Source organism: Geotrypetes seraphini, chromosome 6 (genome assembly GCF_902459505.1).
Source record: "Geotrypetes seraphini chromosome 6, aGeoSer1.1, whole genome shotgun sequence".
NCBI lineage: Eukaryota > Metazoa > Chordata > Amphibia > Gymnophiona > Dermophiidae > Geotrypetes > Geotrypetes seraphini.
Genome location: NC_047089.1, coordinates 184308951 through 184328417, shown reverse-complemented (window position 1 = coordinate 184328417; position 19467 = coordinate 184308951). Strand labels below are relative to the sequence as shown.

General features: G+C 44.1%; 1 protein-coding gene across 1 annotated transcript in view; it reads left to right on the top strand.

Moving 5' to 3' along the window:
* The window catches only part of PSD4 (pleckstrin and Sec7 domain containing 4), a 144892-nt gene extending 138056 nt beyond the window's left edge, over nt 1-6836 (top strand). The window contains exons 14-16 of the mRNA XM_033949514.1: nt 2461-2605; nt 3719-3862; nt 5072-6836. Of these exons, the coding sequence (XP_033805405.1) occupies nt 2461-2605; nt 3719-3862; nt 5072-5326 (544 nt within the window). The 3' untranslated portion in view covers nt 5327-6836. The remainder of the gene's footprint in view (nt 1-2460; nt 2606-3718; nt 3863-5071) is intronic.
* The last annotated feature ends 12631 nt before the right edge of the window (nt 6837-19467 follow it).

Below are 19467 nucleotides of genomic sequence, written 5' to 3'. Positions count from 1 at the left end.
AATAGACAGCACTAATAGCAATCGAATAATAATAAGATAAAATACATTTCACCCCCTCCCTCCCACCCATCCTGGATGTGTATGACATTCATTCAGAAATCAAAGGGTGATATTAATGGTCAATTCTTGCAATACTTCGCCAATGGACCCCCACATCTCATTGAACTTATTATAGCGTATCGAGTTTATTCTCTCAAACTTATAAAACTGGCACAGTGTTTCCCACCAAAAGTTATAATGTGTGAGCATTGGAACCCATTACATCTTTCTTAGTGGGGGAGAGTCCAAACCATCAAAATGATGATTTTGCCTGTAGTTTGCTACCAAAATGTTCTTTAAAAATATCTAACCCACGTTAGCACAGGCTGACAGCCAGACAAGTTTTGTGCTAAGCCTTTCTCCATCGTTAAGAAAGGAGCTCATTTGTTTTACAACTGCTACAGCGATAGAAAAAGCTCCAGATCTTCAAAACAAATTTTTACACATAACCCCCTTTTTTGAAAAATTCCAGCAGGCATCCCTGAATGGATTGCAGTGGTCTCACCAGATAATGAGGCTCATTTTCAAAGCACCTAGACATACAAAGTACCATGTCTTAAGGACTTTGAAAATAAGTCCTAATATCAGTCTGGTCTATCAAGTTGGACAAAATATAGAAATATATGGTCTGACTAGTGTTTAAGCCCGTTACATTAACGGGTGCTAGAATATATGCCTGACTGTCTTTCTTTATTTATGTCTCCCTCCCTGCTCCTGTCTCTTTCTTCCTTTCTTTCTGTCTCTCTCCCTTCTGCTATTTTTCTCTCTCTCTCCCTGGCACCCTTTGTCTGTCTGTCTGTCTCTCTGGTCCCCTGTCTGTCTTTATTTCTGTCTGTCTCTCTCCCTTGCCTCCTTTGTCTGTCTGTATTTCTTTCTGTCTCTCCTCTCCCCCCCCCCCACTTTCCTTTGCAGAAGCAGCAGCAGTATTTACCTTCCTCTCCAGGTCCCTGTGAAGTAGTAGCAGCATTTTCCCCCACTCCCTTCTCCCCCCCCCCCACTTTCCTTTGCAGAAGCAGCAGCAATATTTCCGTTCCCCTCCGTTCCCTGTGAAGCAATTCCCTTCTCTTACCGTGAGCTGTCCTGCTCCGTTCGGCCCCTCCCTTCTCTTAATGCGATCTGGCCTGCTCCGTTCGGCCCCTCCCCCTTCCCTTCCCGCGGGCTGGCTTGCTGCGGCCGAAGGTTTTTGTTTCAAGTTTTAAAAGTGCCGGCGGCGGCTCCTCTCACGCTGCTGATCCTCCTGTAAAGAGCAGCCTGCGATGGTTGCTGGCTTTAGTGAACCTCGCAGGCCGCTCTCCAGCCTCGGTAGCACGTTCCCTCTGATGCACGGGATCGCGTCAGAGGGAACGTGCTACCGAGTTGGAGAGCGGCCTGCGAGGTTCGCTAAAGCCGGCCACCATCGCACGCTGCTCTTTACAGGAGGATCAGTAGCAGCGGCGGCTGCAGCAGCGGTGAGTGAGGGCCGAGGTGTGTTCCCTGCCGAGGACGCGGGCAGGGAGAGAGCTTGCCTGGCTTCCAGGGTGAGTGAGGGCGAGAGGAGGGAAGTGGCCAGAGTGATCATTGGCCGGGTTCTAAAATGGAACACAGCCACGGATCACACACCACGGCGGCAGTAATCACGCTTTTTTAAAAGCGCATGCGCCGCTAACCTTTTATTATATAGGATAGTCAACCGGCAGTGGTAAAAGTTTGCTCATCACCGATGGAGTTATTCTGGGATATTCAAAGCCAGTCCTTGTCAGGATTCAGCTCTGAATTTTTGGTTATTTTTGAGCTGGCTAACACATAGCCTTTAAGTCGATATTCAGCTGTTAAGTGGCCATGGGGTAGCACATAAAAATTGGACAGACTTCTTTTGTGGGCTCATTTATGCACTAAACCTGGATGCTTAAGAGCTGAATATCAGCCTTTAAGCGGCCAAGTACTGACTCCGCCCCTGGAATGCTCCCCAACATAGCTGGTTTTGACTTTGGCACTAACTGCAGATTTCAGCGGCACTTAGCCAGTTAAGTACCAATGAAAATTAGTGGTTAGAACCAACCAAGCAATTTAACCACTCAACAGATAACTAAATTGCTTTGAATATCGGCCCCACAGAATCTTATGCCAGATATGAAATAAAAATTAATTAATTAATAATTCTTATTACTCGCTCAAAATAAGGTTCTAGGTGATGTACTATAGTATATAAAATATTTTAATCATACTTTAATAAAACCCTCAAAGTAGAAAACACTCCCACATAAGACACAGGGGAGCAGAAAGCCTATACCAGGAATAAAAGCACAGGATAACTTCTGACAAAAAAGTGTCATGGGAGCATTATTATCATTCAGTCTGAAGCTGAATGCAGGACCCTATCACAAGAATGGCATAGAAAAATGTTCTCCAGAAGGATATAATATTTTCCCTTTCTCTTCTCAGGAGCAGAGATGAAATGAACTCTTGGATCGCTCGGATAAACCTGGTGGCTGCAATGTTCTCTGCTCCTCCTTTTCCGGCTGCCATTGGCTCTCAGAAGAGATTTGTGAGACCCATCCTTCCCACAACACCCTGCAGAAACTCTCTGGTAAGACAGCAGTCCTTCCCAGTGCTGCAAGAGTCCCTGAGCAGTGGTAATGGAGGGAACCCACTCCCTGCAGGAGACTTTTAAGCCAGTTCTAATTGTATCAGAATGCCCTCTTGATGTAGTTTGATGCTGGTTTCAGACAGGAAAACCAGAAGTGTAATGCTAGGAAGCATTGGACTGTAAGTTCAGAACACGTGCATGCCCCAGAGCCGCCTCCAGCTACTGGGTCACCTGACAGCTCGGCATTCTGTTGTCCATCTGAGCCAGTGAGGATCTCCAGCATGCCATGTTATAACATAACATCATACTTACAAACTGCATAACCGTAAGTTCAATGCGGTGAACAAAATATTAAAAATAACATAACCTAAGGATGATTTAAATTAGTTTGCTGAATATTTTGAAAAAAAGATGAATTTTCAATTGAGTTCTAAAGTGTTTGTAAGAGCAAGCACTACGCAACAGTGGCCTAAATTCCCTGTCATAGAAAGCAGCCTGATAATAATCTAGTCCTAACCTTGTAACCAAAATTCGCTGAGACACAGCTGCAGCTTCAGAGATTAGTCCCACCCAGGCTCATCGGCCCACTCTTAAGTTATATGAATAGTGCGGGGCTGATCTGGCAGGAACTCAGCAGCCATTTATGTTCACGGCTCTGCATGGGGCAGGAGCGTGGGAAGATCGCTCCTGCACCACTTCACTGCTAGACCACCAGGCTTTAAAATGTAAGTTGTGGAGGGGTCCAGGAGGCGGGGATGGGACAGAATCTGTCCTAAGTAAGTTGTGGAGAGGTCTGGGAGGGAGGCGGGGTGGTTAGTGTCAGCCTTAAGTAAGTTGTGGAGGCTTTAAAAAGTAAGTTGTAGTGAGGTCTGGTAGGGGGATAAAAACTGAATAATCAAAGTCGTAAGTGCCAAACCCGTGAATATGGAGAGGGGAATGTATAGTACAGAGGAAACGAGTTTGTTTGTAATGCTGTATACTTGCTGATCGGGTATTGTGGCAAAATGCTTTTGTACAGTATGATCAGAGTGCTACTAAAGATTAAAATCCAGAAAGAAAAGCCTGCATTTTTATAGCAATATCTCAAAACTCTGTTTTTTTCTTCTTACACAGGAAGATCAGCGGCAGTCCCACGAGTCCTGGATGGACACGTTTACAGACGATCTGGCTGATCACCAGCGGAAACTGCCAGATAAGAAGAGCAAAGCGAGAGATTGGGAAGAGTTCCGCATGAAGGACGAATACTTACAGTATGAGGTGAGGGTTCTAAGGAGTTCCCAGAGCATGCTTGAAGACTGAAATAAAAAGGAGGTGCTTTTGGATAAAAGTATGTAGGCCAGTGCTTCTCAACCCAGTCCTCGGAGCACAGACAGCCAGTCAGGTTTTCAAGATATCAACAATGAATTTGCATAAGATAAATTTGCATACACTGCCTCCTTGGTATGCAAATTTATCTCATGCATATTCATTGTGGCTATCCTGGAATCTCAACTGGCTGGGTGTGCCCTAGGGACAGGATTGAAAAGCACCGCCTTAGGTGAACCTTCAGCCATATGATCGCCCCCCCCTCAAAGGGTGACTCAAAGCCCCCTTCTGTCCAGCATCTCTCCTTCCCTTCTACAATCCAGCATCTCTCTCCTTCCCTCAACTCCCCCTCCCCTCCCATGGTGTCCAGCATATCTCCCCCACTCCCCAAGTGTTTACTAGCTGCTGTTCCCTTCCCTACCCTATGTGAAGTGTTCGGCATCTCCCTCCTGCCTCCAACTCTCTTTTATTAGGTGTTCAGCAGTTTCCCTCCCTCCACCTATCCTCTCTAGGTTGGTGTTGGCGTGGCAGTCAGCATGCCTATAGAAGATTAATTGCAACCAGTGCAAGGCCTTGAGTATATGTACAAAACTTCCTGTTCACGTGCAGATGCTCAAGGCCCCACACTGGTCACAGTGAGTCTTTTGTAAGCACTACAGCTGCCTCATAGGTACCATGCCCTAATTTGCGCCACCCTATGCAGGCACTTAGTCTGCCTAGTCAGCTGATCCTGTGGATTGGCAGTGCTCTGTGTGTGCAGGTAAGGGAGTACTTTCAGATAGCAGCAAGGTGCATTAGCAGAGCTGTGTGTGTGGGTTTCAGTACGTGAAAATAAGAGGGTGTCATGAGAAGTGAGGTAAATTGACAAAGGTATATGTGTGGGTCTCAGTGCTGAAAGAGCAGAGGGTAATGCAGAGCTGGAGATATTGGCAAAGATGTATGTGGAGATCTCAGTACTAGAATAGCAGTCTGGCATCTTTCTTTGACACTCAGACATTCACTAGGAAAAAATGTAAACATGCTGTAATTACAGAAGGCCTTGCCTCAGTCTCTTCTGATTTTCCTAATACAGCTTGACCTCTTAGCCCATTGGGTGCATTCAATGTCCATCCTCAGCCATCTTGGAACAATGTATTCTTAAGATCTTTTTCTTGCTTGCAGAAAACCCGTTATGAGACTTACGTAAAACTTCTGGAAGTGAAAATCAGCAGTGACACTGAGGATCTAGACAAGTGGGAGGCCCTCCTGACGGAGAACAGCAATGGCCTCGAGGACAGTTTGGGTCTGAAGAAGTCACACTCCAGCCCCTCCCTGAACCAGGAACAATCCACTATGGTGATTAAGGTGAAGCGCAACATCTCAGAACGCAGGACTGTACGCAAGATCATCCCAAAAAGGAACAAGAACCTTGATTAATGCAGTGCGTTCTGCTTCTGAGCACTTTTCTTCCCTGCAAGACTTGAATGCAGCAGCATAATAATGACATTCGTCCATGTTCTCTATGTTTCCTTCCTGTGAGTAAAGGTGGAGGAATACAGGATGTGCCTATCAGGAAGTATGCTCTAGAGCTGTAGTTCAAGTATTAAGCCACTAGGTGGCACTGTTGTGAAGCCTATGGGATGCAAGCTGCTTTTTGAGACAATGTGAGGATCCTGCAGCATTATAGCACTTCAAGCACTGCACCATCTTCTAAGAAGCAAGCAACTGAATAATTTAGTATTTCAGGGTACACATGTGATGTGTTTAGGCCCCTGGGTCTGTGTAAAGTACTGATTAGTTTCAGTATACCTCTCCTATGAAGAATCACTTTGCAGACAGAAAAGGTTCCCATTCCAGAACTGTAAGGACGTCTAGTGGATCAGAATCCAGTGAATCTAGACAACAGAACCTCTGACTTCTGAAAAGACCTTCTGCACTTTGCATTGCATGGAAAGTAGCACAGGGGAAACTTCACGTGGAGCATACTTGCGGGCACTCACGAGAGACTGCATTATGGCACATTGAAACTTTAAATAAACTGCATTCCTTGTTTTCAGGACATTCCTACCCCTTTTTCCCTACCAATAATGTACTCCTGTAATTTGTGGCCAGGAGACTATTTTAAGATGCCCAAGGTGGGACCAGATTTCAGCTTATACTTGAGCTTCCTTAGCCACACCTGGACAGTCAAGAGGTCTTTTGACCAATGCATGCACAAGTTAAAAATAAAAAGTTCTGTTGTGCCTAATGAAAATCAAAGTAACAGCTGGAATGGTCAGACTGCTACTCAGTAGTAGGGCACTTAAGGGCACAAGAAAGGTATATTTATGGAGTTCTCAGTACTGGAATTAACATCATGAAGTTTAGTATGGTAAGAACAGAGGGCCAATCTTAAGACCATGGGAGGCAGCCCAGTTACCTCCTGTAGTCTGTGGCGATGCTGAGGTTGTATCCGGCCACTAGCATTGAATATCCAGGTCAAGATTTGCTGCCATGGACTTAGCTGACTAAGCTGATTTTAGGCAGGTTTATCTAGCCTTAGCCAGCCAACCAGCCAGCCACGGAATATTGACAGTGACCGACTATGTCATGTGACAGCCAATCACTGGCCAATTTGGGGAACAGGATATGCAGTGGGAGATAGCTGGCTTATCTCCTGCTGAATATCAGTGGATAGGCAGCTATATGCTATTTGGCCAGCCAGGAGCCATTTCTGGCCAGCCAAATAGCGCTGAATATTGGCCAGAGAGAATTTACTGCTGCCCATCCCTCCTAAGTGGGTCTAAAACTGGAAATCTTAACAGGTTGTGGTTCCTTTAATTAAACAAGAACATAAGAATTGCCCAGTATTCTGTTTCCAACAAAGGCCATCTCAGGTCCCAAGCACCTAGCTAGATCCCAAGTAGTAAAACAAATTTTATGCTGTTTATCCTAGGAATAAGTGGATTTCCCCAAGCCATCTCAATAATGGTCTATGGAATTCTCTTTTAGGAAATTACCCTTTTTTAAACCCTGATAAGCTAACTGATTTCACCACATATCTCCGGCAATGAACTCCAGAGTTTAATTACACATTGTGTGAAGAAATATTTTCTCCAGTTTGTTTTAAATCTACTACTTGGTAGCTTCATCGCATGCCCCCTAGTCCTAGTATTATGGAAAGAGTGAACAAGTGATTTCGCATCTACCCTTTCCACCCCACTCAGTATTTTATAGATCTCTATCATATTTCCCCTGAGAAGAATAAAAAGATATGGTCTTAAATGGATTTTAGAGACTGTATAGATTCTTTCCCCAGAGCAAGAGACCTTATTTGTTCAAATCAAAACTCACTGGCCAGAATCCATGCAAGTCTTATACCCTTAATGGCGAGATCCTAGCAAAAACGGTAGCAGAACAAGACTTGGGGGTAATCGTCAGTGAGGACATGAAGTCTGCCAATCAAGTGGAGCAGGCTTCGTCCAAGGCAAAACAAATCATGGGCTGCATACGAAGGGGTTTCGTAAGGCGGAAGTCATTATGCCATTGTATAGATCCATGGTGAGGCCCCACCTGGAATACTGTGTGCAATTCTGGAGGCCGCATTATCGCAAGGATGTGCTGAGACTGGAGTCGGTGCAAAGAATGGCCACCCGGATGGTCTCGGGACTCAAGGATCTACCATACGAAAAACGGCTTGACAAATTACAGCTATACTCGCTCGAGGAGCGCAGAGAGAGGGGGGACATGATCGAGACATTCAAGTATCTTACGGGCCGCATCGAGGGGGAGGAAGATATCTTCTTTTTCAAGGGTCCCACGACAACAAGAGGGCATCCGTTGAAAATCAGGGGCGGGAAACTACGAGGTGACACCAGGAAATTCTTTTTCACTGAAAGAGTGGTTGATCGCTGGAATAGTCTTCCACTACAGGTGATTGAGGCCAGCAGCGTGCCTGATTTTAAGGCCAAATGGGATCGGCACATGGGATCTATTCACAGGGCAAAGGTAGGGGAGGGACATTAAGGTGGGCAGACTAGATGGGCCGTGGGCCCTTATCTGCCGTCTATTTCTATGTTTCTATTTGACTAGCGGCAGTTTTTTTAAACACTGGCTGAACTAGACCCACATGTTTTGTGCTGGCCCATATGCTGGTACTGGCATTGAATACCTGGTTCTTGGACAGCCAACAAGAGTTATCTAATATTGCCAGTATTCAGAAGCAGAACCAGGATAACTACCCAGTTGATTTAGGACAACCTCCTTTTTACTCCACCCCTGGATTGCCCAGCACTGATCGGAGAGTGCTGCGATGGTCTGCAAGGATTTTCAGCAGCACTGTCTAGATAAGTGTTATTGGAAATACAAGTTGTGCCTAGTGAGTGGGAATTATGCAGATTGGAGGTGCTCTTACATGTCTAACTTAATTCAAATATTGACCCCCTCAGAGAATAAGATCTTTGAATTACCTATTATTGGGCTAACATGGGAATATCCTAACTTTCTAAGTTTTCTCCTGAATCAAAATGACTACCAGAGATCTAGAAATGGACTGTTCCAGCAGTGGCCATCCCCGCTACAATCTGCCCCTCTGGTTTCTAAGGATATTCACTTTGTTTCATTGGAAAGTTCTTGCCTGTGTGAGAAAAGGAGGTCCTACTCCTGATGCTTTACTGGCACTGGCCATTGCCACAAAATGAAACAGCTGCTCCAGTGGTGGGAAGGTCTGTTCAGTTCCAGATGTATATCTGTCTTTTAAGGAGCCCTCTTTAGTGTAGTTTGCCTCCTTTCTTTGGAAAGTGGTCAGGTTTGGGGGGGGGGGGAAGAGAAAAGGACCAATTCAGCATTAGTACTTGCAAAGTTTGGAGAGGGGCATTACGCCCTCATGTGCACCCCAAACTACGCCTATGCTTCCCACACTTGAAAATTCCCTCCCTACATAGGCTACAGCTGTGTGTTCTGGGCAGCCCTGTGAACACTGGCATGAGTATGTCATCCGTCACTTTTCAGTCACGCTGAGCAGAGCAGTGTAGGACAAAGCAGATAGAGTGGGGCATGTAAATTTGTCCATCAGTGCTCCTCTGAAAACTCAGCTCACCCCTTGTTAAGTTTCCAATTGGTTGATACACTGGGGATTGGCATCCGCATATGGTTACTCTGTAGATTTATTTAAGGAAGTCTAGGCTTTTGTATGTTTCCAAGAAAGCAAAGACTGCTGTGTAGTGGTATCCAACTGTGCAATCAAGTTATCACCTGGATAACTTCTCTTTTATTATTTTTTTTGTACCGAAAGAAAGGTTCGAAGCTTATCCTTTGGCTTGAAAGAATGTTGTTCCATTTTAAGAAATGCTGAAATGTTTATTTTTATTAAATATCTATTTTAAGCAAACTTTTGGATGGGGCCTGCAATCTTTAGTGTGTATTCTTCCTTCAGTTGTTTTTATAGTAAAAGTTCTATGAACACATAGGGCTCCTTTTACGAAGCCGCGTTAGCGGCTTTATCGCACGCACCTTTTTAGCGCACGCTAGCTGAAAAACTACCGCCTGCTCAAGAGGAGGCGGTAGCGGCTAGCTCGGCCGACGAATTATCGCGCGCATGTTAAACCGCTAACGCGGCTTCGTAAAAGGAGCCCATAGTCATATACCCAACAGGAATAAAGCGATTTCCTGTTAGAAGTGTGGATCAGGGATAGGGTTTGAGATAATGTCAGAGGCTGGGGTTGAGGTTATGGATTGCTGTTGGGATGAGGGTTAGTTGCTGTGGTTGAGGGAAGTGGATATTTATTTATTTGGATTTATTAATCGCTTTTATGAGAAGATTCACCCAAGGCAGTGTACAGCAAGTACAATTCCACATAAAATTTACAGTTTTGTCAACAGCAGTAAAAAGACCAGATATGTTCAAATACAATGAATAAGGTAAACTCAAAATTAGCAAATTGAAACTTAATAATAGGACTACCTTGAAACAGGGGCATAGCCATGGAGTAGGCCTGCCCGACCAGTTTGGGCTCAGGCCCGTCCACCCAACAGCCACAGGTCGCCGGCAGCAGTTCCTAATGCTGCCGGCAGCTGACCCAGAAGCCTTCCCTCTGACGCAAACGCTTCAGAGGGAAGGCTTGTAGGTCAGCCACCGACAGTATATAGGAATCGCTGCTGGCGACCTGAAAAGAAACAGAAATGCTGCATGGGCTAAGGGGGTGGGAAGGGAGGGAAAGAGAGAGGCTGTTGCACAGACTGGGAGGAAGGGAAGAGAGTGGCCCATCCAAATTGGCTGTCTGGCTAAGCCAGTGTTCAAAAATATACTGTACTTATAACTGAAGTTCAGATAAGAGAGTATAATACAATGTCAGCATAATACTTATGAAACAACTAATAAGTACACATCAGAACATTCAAATAACATACATATGACGCTATTTGTACAACCAGATAAAAGTCTAAGCTAAGGCTCAGTATTTTCAATACACTTTTAAGTGATTTAAAAAGAGATGTTCCTTCATAGCTCGAGTAGCTAGATATAGTATCATGAATCACTATGAGTATTAGCTGGAAATTGCATTGAACACTGCGATGATTGGATGGTGAGGCAGAGTTTTCAGCCTTCATGTCTCTGAGCAGAGTTCTACCAAATATGCAAGCAAATTAAATTTGTATCGTATTTAATTTTTGACTTCAATGGAGTGGCTTTCTTCAAGATTTGTAGTTGCACCTTCAGTCACTCAACAGTGAACTAGTTGAGTTTATTACCCCTTCAGTGAGATTTGTACAATACAGCTTATCCTATAGCCGAGGGGGCCAGGTGCAGATATTAGAAGGGGATAAGAGTCCATTGGGATAAACAGATGAGAGGCTAAACTCAAGGCAAGTTGGATTTACAGTTAGACAAGATATAATGAACTAATTTAGTTACAGTATGTGTTGCAAGCTATTCCTAGTACAGAATAGGTATATAGTCAAATCACCCTATGTGTGAAAGGCTTCCTGAAGTAGAGGTAGTCTGGAGTTAGGCATAGCCCTTTTGGAGTAAATTCAAGAGCATGGGAGCTACTGAGGAGGCTCGCTGGCTGCTATCATATTGTACAATTTCTTCTGATGACGGCACATATAGTGATATTCCTTGAGAGGACCTCAGAGGGCTCAAGAGTGTGTAAAGGGTTAGCTCATTCTTTAAGTATTCTGGCCCATTTTGCCTGAGGTCCTTAAAATCAAACCAAGAGTTTTAAATTTAACCATGTAAGGTACTGGTAGCCAGTGTAGTTTTTGCAGGAAGGATGCAATATGGTCACACTTCTTGCAGCCTTCTATCTGTTGTGCTGCAGCTGATGCAAACTCTTTTTGGGTAGAGCAGTGTACAAGGCATTACAGTAGTCTCGTGGCATGACTCGTCTTTTCAGTATATGGAGATAGATTTTATAGCTGCAAAAGATGAGACAGTTTTTAAAGGTTGTTTGAATTTGCAGGATCAGAATGAGTGACGAGTCTAGTAGTATCCTGAGATCCCTGATCTGTGATTTTAGGGGACAGTTTGTACTTCCCAAAAGATATAGATTTGGGTTCAGGAGTTGAGACTGGGATTAGAATTGGCGGCTGATGTTAGGGAAGGACTGGTAGTTTAGGGCAGTGGTTCCCAAACCTATCCTCAGGGGCGCCCCATCCAGTCAGGATTTCAGAATATCCACAATGAATATTTATGAGAGAGACTTACATGCAGTGGAGGCAATGCATGCAAATCTCTGTCATGAATATTCACTGTGGATATGGAACGCTCCCAAGTAGGTTTGCAAACCTCAGGTTTAGGGGTTGGGTTTAAAGTTGGAGTTCATAGGGTTGGGATTGGGGTTAGGTTTGAGATTGCTTTAGTGAACATTGATCCTGGTCTGTTGTGCTACAGCTCAGAGTGTTACAGTCTAAGCTATGGGAATGGCCCACACTTTAGACTTTATATTAGAGCTTGCTTTTTAAGTTTCGCCTAGAGACAATCTGAGAAGTGTAAATTTTTTTATTTTTTTTAAAATTTCCCCTTCTATTTGCCTCTCTAATAGAGTGATGGAGAAAAAAAGTCTCTTGAAACTGATTCCCGCAGTTCTACCCTTCTGCCAGCAGATGTCACTCCAGTAGCAGCAACCACCTTTCCCTTTACTCAGAGTTCTGTTATGTCACCTCTCTGTACACTGTACTCCTTCCCCACTGTTCCTAGGACAGGAGCCTGGAACCTGACTCTTCTGAACTGCAGCCCAGCCATGAATTCTGAGTTTGATTCTGAGATCAAACAGTTGATCAGAATCCATTCAGATCTTATGAGTCATTTCCTTTTTTATTTTAACAGAACTTTGTCTCTTTCTGGAAGTTGTAGTTCGCCTTCTAATTAAATGCAAAATGTAGAACTACAAATTTCTGCTTTACAGGCTTTGATACTTTAATTGGATCAACATAGGAATGGTTCAGAGACACCTCACATGAGGTTTTCGGACCACACAGTATCTTTGGGGTGCAATTCAGCATTGCAATGGTCCATGGGCACTTCAATAGCAGATACAAGTATAAACAAGCATAAAAGCTCAGGCAGGTTATGAAATAAAGAAACAGAAAAAAATTTGATCTCTGCATAGCGAGGGTGAGAGGCATAGCGAGGGTGAGAGGAACCTGGACGATGGCGCCCCTCCCCTGCCCTCGTCTGCTCCCCTCTCCCCCACTCATGTTTCAAGTTTTATTTAAATCGCTTATTTAGTTTTACTAAGCGAGATACAACATTAATAAAAAAAATATAAGCATATATTTAGACATCCATTTAAAATTTAAAATAGTGGGTTAAGACAAATAGACTTACAGACCAACCAATACACAAGGTAAAAAGGAACAGAACTACAATTCAATGCTTTAAAGTACAGAGGAGAACCATAAATGGAAAGAACATTAGGGAGGGAAGAGTGGAAACCAAGAAACTAACATAAAATTTAAGCATAATTTAAAAAGCATCTTTAAAAATGAAATTTTAAGTTACTTTTAAAATGACTCAAATCATTTTCCTCTCTTAAATGCTGAGGCAATGTGTTCCAAAGTTGTGGAGCCATCACTGTAAACATATGTCGTCGAGTTCCAATAACTTTCAAAGATGGGACCATTATAAGCTTTTGATTAGTGGACCGGAGAGAACACGAAGTGCTATAAGGGATGTCATTTATTAATGAATTGAGGTTCATTAGTGGAAAGGGTTTTAAATACTAAGAGTAAAATTTTAAAAGTAATACGATGGTTAATTGGGAGCCAATTGCGTCCCTCCTTCCCTTCTCCTGTACCTCTAATTGTTCACCGCCGCGAGCAACAAGAACTTCAACGTGCTCCTAGCGACTCCCATCGCCTCTCCCGCTGACGTCACTGTCTATGCGCAGCACCCAGAAGTGACAATAGGAGAGATGACGCTGTCGCGAGGAGCACGTTGAAGGTCTTGTTGCTCGTGACGGTGAACAATTAGAGGTACGAGAGAAGAGAAAGGGGTCACGTCCGTAGCGACGGGAGGAATGGGAAGAGGCAGGGCGGAAAGGAGGAAGGATGCCAGCGCCCCCACCAACGTGGCGCCTGGAGCGGACCACCGTCCCCCTTTACTATGTCACTGGATCTCTGCAAGGTATTGCTATGAAAAAGATTGGACACTGGCAAGACTGATTCCTACAAAAGGGAAAAGGCTAATCATGGAATCATTCACCATCAACCCTGTGAAAAAGCTACGGAGTTTCTTGTGGACTCCAGTAGGAACCTATACATCAAGGTAATGCTAGTCAGTCTTTTTGTGACCATGATCCCCATGAAAGTACAGAATAATGATGTACCTGTGGAAAGCCCACCCAGGTCATGACTCCAAAAAGGGAAGCTCTGCATTGAAGGGTAAGTGTACAGCCAGTGGTTTTGAACTTTTGGGGGCTGCTGCCAGCATTATACTCGTATACAGGGCTGGGCAATGTCCAGACTCTCACACTGATTATGTAAGTTTGTGTGGATGTCTGACTTTTATCCTGTTAAGTGCAATATTCAGCACAACCACCTAAGTGAAATCGGATAAAGCTAGGCCCGTGTTTTATGCAGTCTGATGTGTCCCGTTAACTTGGGCAGTTAAGTGCTGAATATCGGCACTTAACCACATAAGTGCCGACTCCTCCAGTGGAATGCTCACAAAATAGCCGGCTTTGTGGTTTTCGGTTAGTGCTAATATGCAGCGTCACTAAGGGAGATATTCTATAAATGGCGCCTAAGTTAATTGAGAAACGCCATTTAAAATGGCAAAAAAACAGTAAAAATAAAGCGCCTACCAGCACTGGAATCACACTTAGGCACTTTATGGCACTTAACCCCACTATGAATGTGGCTAACGCCAGAAGTGGCGTTAGGTGCCAAAAAGTGCCTTCGTCGGTGAGGTTCATGACATAGGTGCCAGAAATGTAGGTCCAGAAACCCTGGTCTACATTTCCGACGCCTTTCACAGAGGCTTGATTTTCTACAGGACGCTGTCACATGATTGAGACCAATCGATAGCTGCTTTCTTGGTGGCTGCCGATATCGGTGCCCTATAGAGAATCCTGGCCTAACTGGTTAAGGACCACTGAATATCAGTGGCTAGCCCCACCAGGAGCCTTTCTTACCCAGTTAATTCACTTTGAATATCGACCCCTTAATTAATTCATTTATTTGATTTCATTTATGTATCTCCCAAATTTTCCTAAAATAGATACAAAATTCAGCATCAAAACACCCCACCCCTAACATTTTAACTGGACAGTTGGCATTGCTTTAAAAAATGCTGACTGCAACATTTAAAGTTGTACTCAGATATTTGGTGCTGGGCTGACCCAGATACTGTTGCTAAATATGTGGGTGGAAGTTGGTACCAGAATTATCTGGGTACCATCTGTATTCAGTGCTTTTACTCAGATAACCATCTGGACAAGTTAGGATATACATGCACGCACTGGAGGTCCAGGATAGCAATAGCTGTTCTAATTTGTCCAGATTGCTATTTGAGTACCTGGATAGCCTCAGTAAAGATTATCCAGATAATGCTACTGGAAAATCCATATATGGTCTTGGAGAGCAGTGCTGATTCAAGTAGGAGTAGCTCCTGCATTGATATCTGCCATTGCATATCAACTCCAGAGCGACTTGAGCTGATTGGAGAAATGGGCAGATAAATGGCAGATAAAGTTTAATGTGGAAAAATGTAAAGTGATGCACTTAGGCAGAAAAAATAAGGAACACAAGTATAGTATGTCAGGTGCAACTCTGGGAAGAACCAAACAGGAAAAGGACCTGGGCGTATTAATCGATAGGACCCTGATGCCGATGGCGTAATGCACGGCGGCAGCGAAGAACGCAAACAGAATGCTAGGCATGATAAAGAAGGGAATCACAAGTAGATTGGAGAAAGTAATAATGCCACTTTTTACAGCGATGGTCAGACCACACTTGTAATACTGCGTCCAACATTGGTCTCCATATCTAAAGAAGGATATAAAAATGCTCGAGAGGGTGCAAAGACGAGCAACGAAGCTGATAAAGGGCATGGAGAACTTCCGACTTAAGAAACTGGGATTATTCTCCCTTGAGAAGAGGAGACTGCGAGGGGATATGATCCAGACTTTCAAAATACTGAAAGGAATCGACAAAATAGAGCAGGAAAAAAAATTATTTACAATGTCCAATGTGACACGGACAAGAGGACATGGACTGAAGCTAAGGGGGGACAAGTTCAGGACAAATATCAGGAAGTTTTGCTTCACGCAATGAGTGGTGGACACCTGGAATGCTCTCCCAGAAGAGGTAATTGCGGAATCCACCGTTCTAGGATTTAAGGGTAAGTTAGATGTGCATCTCCTTATGAGTGGCATAAAGTGACATGGGTAAGGGCAAGCTAGATACACATCTCCTTATGAGAAGCTTAGAGTGATATGGGGACTAAAACTATGCCAGGGTACACCTGGCGGGGCCTCCCGTGTGCGGATCGCCGGACTTGATGGACCTAGGGTCTGTTCCGGAGATGGCACTTCTTATGCTCTTATGTTATGTTAACCCAACAGTTCTCACAAATAATATCACACAGAGCAACATACAAGTGAAAATGAAACAACCACCTTTAAGGTAGACACCCCCAAAATTAGTTGTCTTCCTCATTGCGACACGTCTGATTAAAGAGCTGGAAAACCTTTCATACGCTGAGAGATTGGAGAAACTGGGTCTCTTTTCCCTGGAGAAGAGGAGACTTAGAGGGGATATGATAGAGACTTATAAGATCATGAAGCGCATAGAGAGAGTAGAGAGGGACAGATTCTTCAAACTTTCAAAAAATAAAAGAACAAGAAGGCATTCAGGAAAGTTGAAAGGGGACAGATTCAAAACGAATGCTAGGAAGTTCTTTACCCAACGTGTGGTGGACACCTGGAATGCGCTTCCAGAGGATGTAATAGGGCAGAGTACAGTACCGGGGTTTAAGAAAGGATTGGACAATTTCCTGCTGAAAAAGGGGATAGAAGGGTATAGATAGAGGATTACTACACAGGTCCTGGACCTGTTGGGCAGCCGCGTGAGCGGGCTGCTGGGCACGATGGACCCCCAGGTCTGACCCAGCGGAGGCATTGCTTATGTTCTTATGGCTAGTGGGATCCCCAAGTCCTGCCAGCCGAAGACCTCCTCCTCTGCTCTGCTGGCCAGATTCCAAGTTCTGTAGACTGCAGCAGTGTCTCCAAGCTGCTGCCACTGTGCCACCACTGTCACCCCCCTCCCCACACATGCATGTGCATGGGGGTGGCAGTAGCAGGTTGGGAACATTGCCACTGGCTGTAGGGAGAGTTCTGTCTGCCAGACTGGAGGAGGAGGTCTTGAGCTGGCAGGGTTTGGGGATCCTCACCAGCTCAGGTATTTACACTTAGCATTCAGTGCAGGGAAGGGCAGAAGGCAGGGAGAAAATTTGGCATCCACCCACTTTGGGCTTAGGCCCACTGGCTATGCAACTAGTAAAACAGGTCATCAGAAAATGTAAATAAGCTAATAAACATTCTGTAACTCACTTAAAGTAATAGAGTGTTCATAGGTTGCCTACAAATAAAAAAAACAAAACCACATTTGTGTAATGTGTCAACATAATGCCCACAGCCTGCCAACAGATATCTGCAACTTCTGTCTGCTCTGCAGTACAGAATGGGAATGTTGTGGGGACAGCAGGATTGTTGGCCATGTGGAGAGCTGCATGTGGTACCAGTAGAATCCATAGGATAAACATGGCAGGTGGTCAGTTGTTTAATCCTCATCAGAGGCCTGTCTTCTTCAGAGTTTGTTTGGTCTCTTTCTGTTGGACCTTTTGAACCATCCCCTGAGACCTCGTTGGAGATTCTCTAAAGAGTATCCAAGTTGTTGTCTAAGGTCATTGAGCAGTTAAAACAGCGAGCTAAGCCCTCATTAGGGGCTCTGAGCCTCTGCAGGAGGCATCAGGAGGGGGTAGGGGGTGCTCTCTAGAACTCAGTGGTCAGCTTAAAGGCACCTGGGAGCTGAAGAGAGGATGCTTTCTTTCTGCATCAGGGCCTGTTGTTTTCACTGCCCGTCTGGAGGGCTCAGTGCTCTTTAGCATTAACTTGCCAGATTAGGGGAAAGAAAACAAGAGACAGCTTTCGCTAATGGATTTAAGAGTGTGGTATTAAGAAACAAAACTAAGAGAACACAATAAAAGCTTACACACTGAATGCCATCAACTGTCAATTACATGAGCAAAAGGGTAGAACGGCCGAGCGCCAAGCATCCAGGAATTTTAGGCCTTGCATTCTGCAGTTTCCTAATGTCTTCTCCAGTATGTTCAGCCCCGTGTCCTGTATTTTCTGGTGTCTCCTCTGGGTTTTGCAGACACCCTTTCTTTACCGAAGGCTGTGAATTGTATTTATTTCCTTGATAAGCAAAGCAGAAAATATGTCATTTGTATCCAACACATGGACCTGCCCCTCCAAGTACATCCAAATGATATACTGGACAGCAATGGAGAGAGATCTGTGCAAAAGACAGAGAGCAGGTAAAATAAAAGATACTTTAGAAATAAACTTATCTTTCTTGTTTCCTAAAAACTCATATCCAATCAACAGGAAATAAAGCACCTCTACCAGTTAAACTGTATCTAAACAACTGGATACCCATGAGTCGATGGTTAAATGGCTCCTGGCCAGTTAAATCACCCATATAGGGCTAACCCTCATTTTAAAATGCACATAACCTGTTAGTGCCCAATGCAAAACCAGCTGTTTTGGGGGCATTCTGGGCTCTTTCGTAAAGCTACTAGCAGGGAAGAAATACTGCACTTGGTTGCTCTTCAATGAAGGATCTCAAAAAAGTATTCAAAGGCAAGGAAATACCACTCCAAATGAAGATCAGACTTGTCCACACACTCATTTTCTCAGTGGTCAATTACAGATGCGAAAGCTGGACACTGGAAACAAGATAGAAAGAAGATTGACTCATTTTAGCTTTGGTGCTAGAGAAGGATTTTATGCGTGCCATGGATTGCCAGAAGAATTAACAAATCGATTCTGGAAGAGATCAAACCGGCTATGTCACTCGAAGCCCAAATGATGAAGTTACAACTGTCTTATTTTGGTTACACCGTCAGAACAGAAAGATCATTGGAGAAGAACATCAATGTTTGGGAAGATCAAAGAAACCAGGCGAAGAGGGTGATCTGCAATCAGATGGCTGGACATGTTGAAAACAGCCATGGGGATGATGCTGGAGGACCTTACCAGACTAGCATAAAACCTATTTCTTTTTAGATCTGTAATTCATCAAGTCGCTAGGACTCAAACATGAGTCCATGACACCTAACTAACTGGGTGCAGAGTCAGCACATGGGCAGATAAGTGCCAATATTCAGCACTTAAACAGCCAAGGAAACAGCAAAGCAATCAGTCTACTATATCCAACATGGAACACAAGACAACAATTGGCAATTGTTACAGGACTATTTCTTCAGCATAGGTGGAAGTTGTGTTCAGCACCAACTAGTTGTATGCCCCTGATGCAACCTTGTACTTTAGATTTGATTGAATGCAAGTTTTTTCTTCATGTGGACTGCTTATTGTCTTTGCTTAACCATCCAAAGACACTGCATAAATAAGACCACATAAAGGTCAGTTCCATCTTTATGCAGTGCACCATAGCCAGCTAAGTTCTGTATATCGCCCTTAACCGGCTATGGTTTAGCTGGATTCGTAAACCCAGAAATTCAATGCTAGAGCTCAAGCATGGCCCGACATTGATTTTCCAGGTGGTCAGCAAAATACTAAGCATTGCAGGCTATATATCATTCTCTCTGCGAAAAACTCCCCAACACCTCTATATCTTGATTGTCTAAATTAGATTGTAAGTTCTTCTGATCAGGGACTGTCTATTATACATTAAATTCACACGTACAGCTCTGTGTACACCTTTCAGTCCTATAGAATTTATTGTAGTTCAACCCCTTCCCCTCTCATTCAATTGAATGTCGTGTCTACGTATTTTGTTTGTACATGTCTTTGGTTTTCATTTTTGTACTCCCCCATTTTTTATTATTGTATATCTCCTAGAATCCAGGA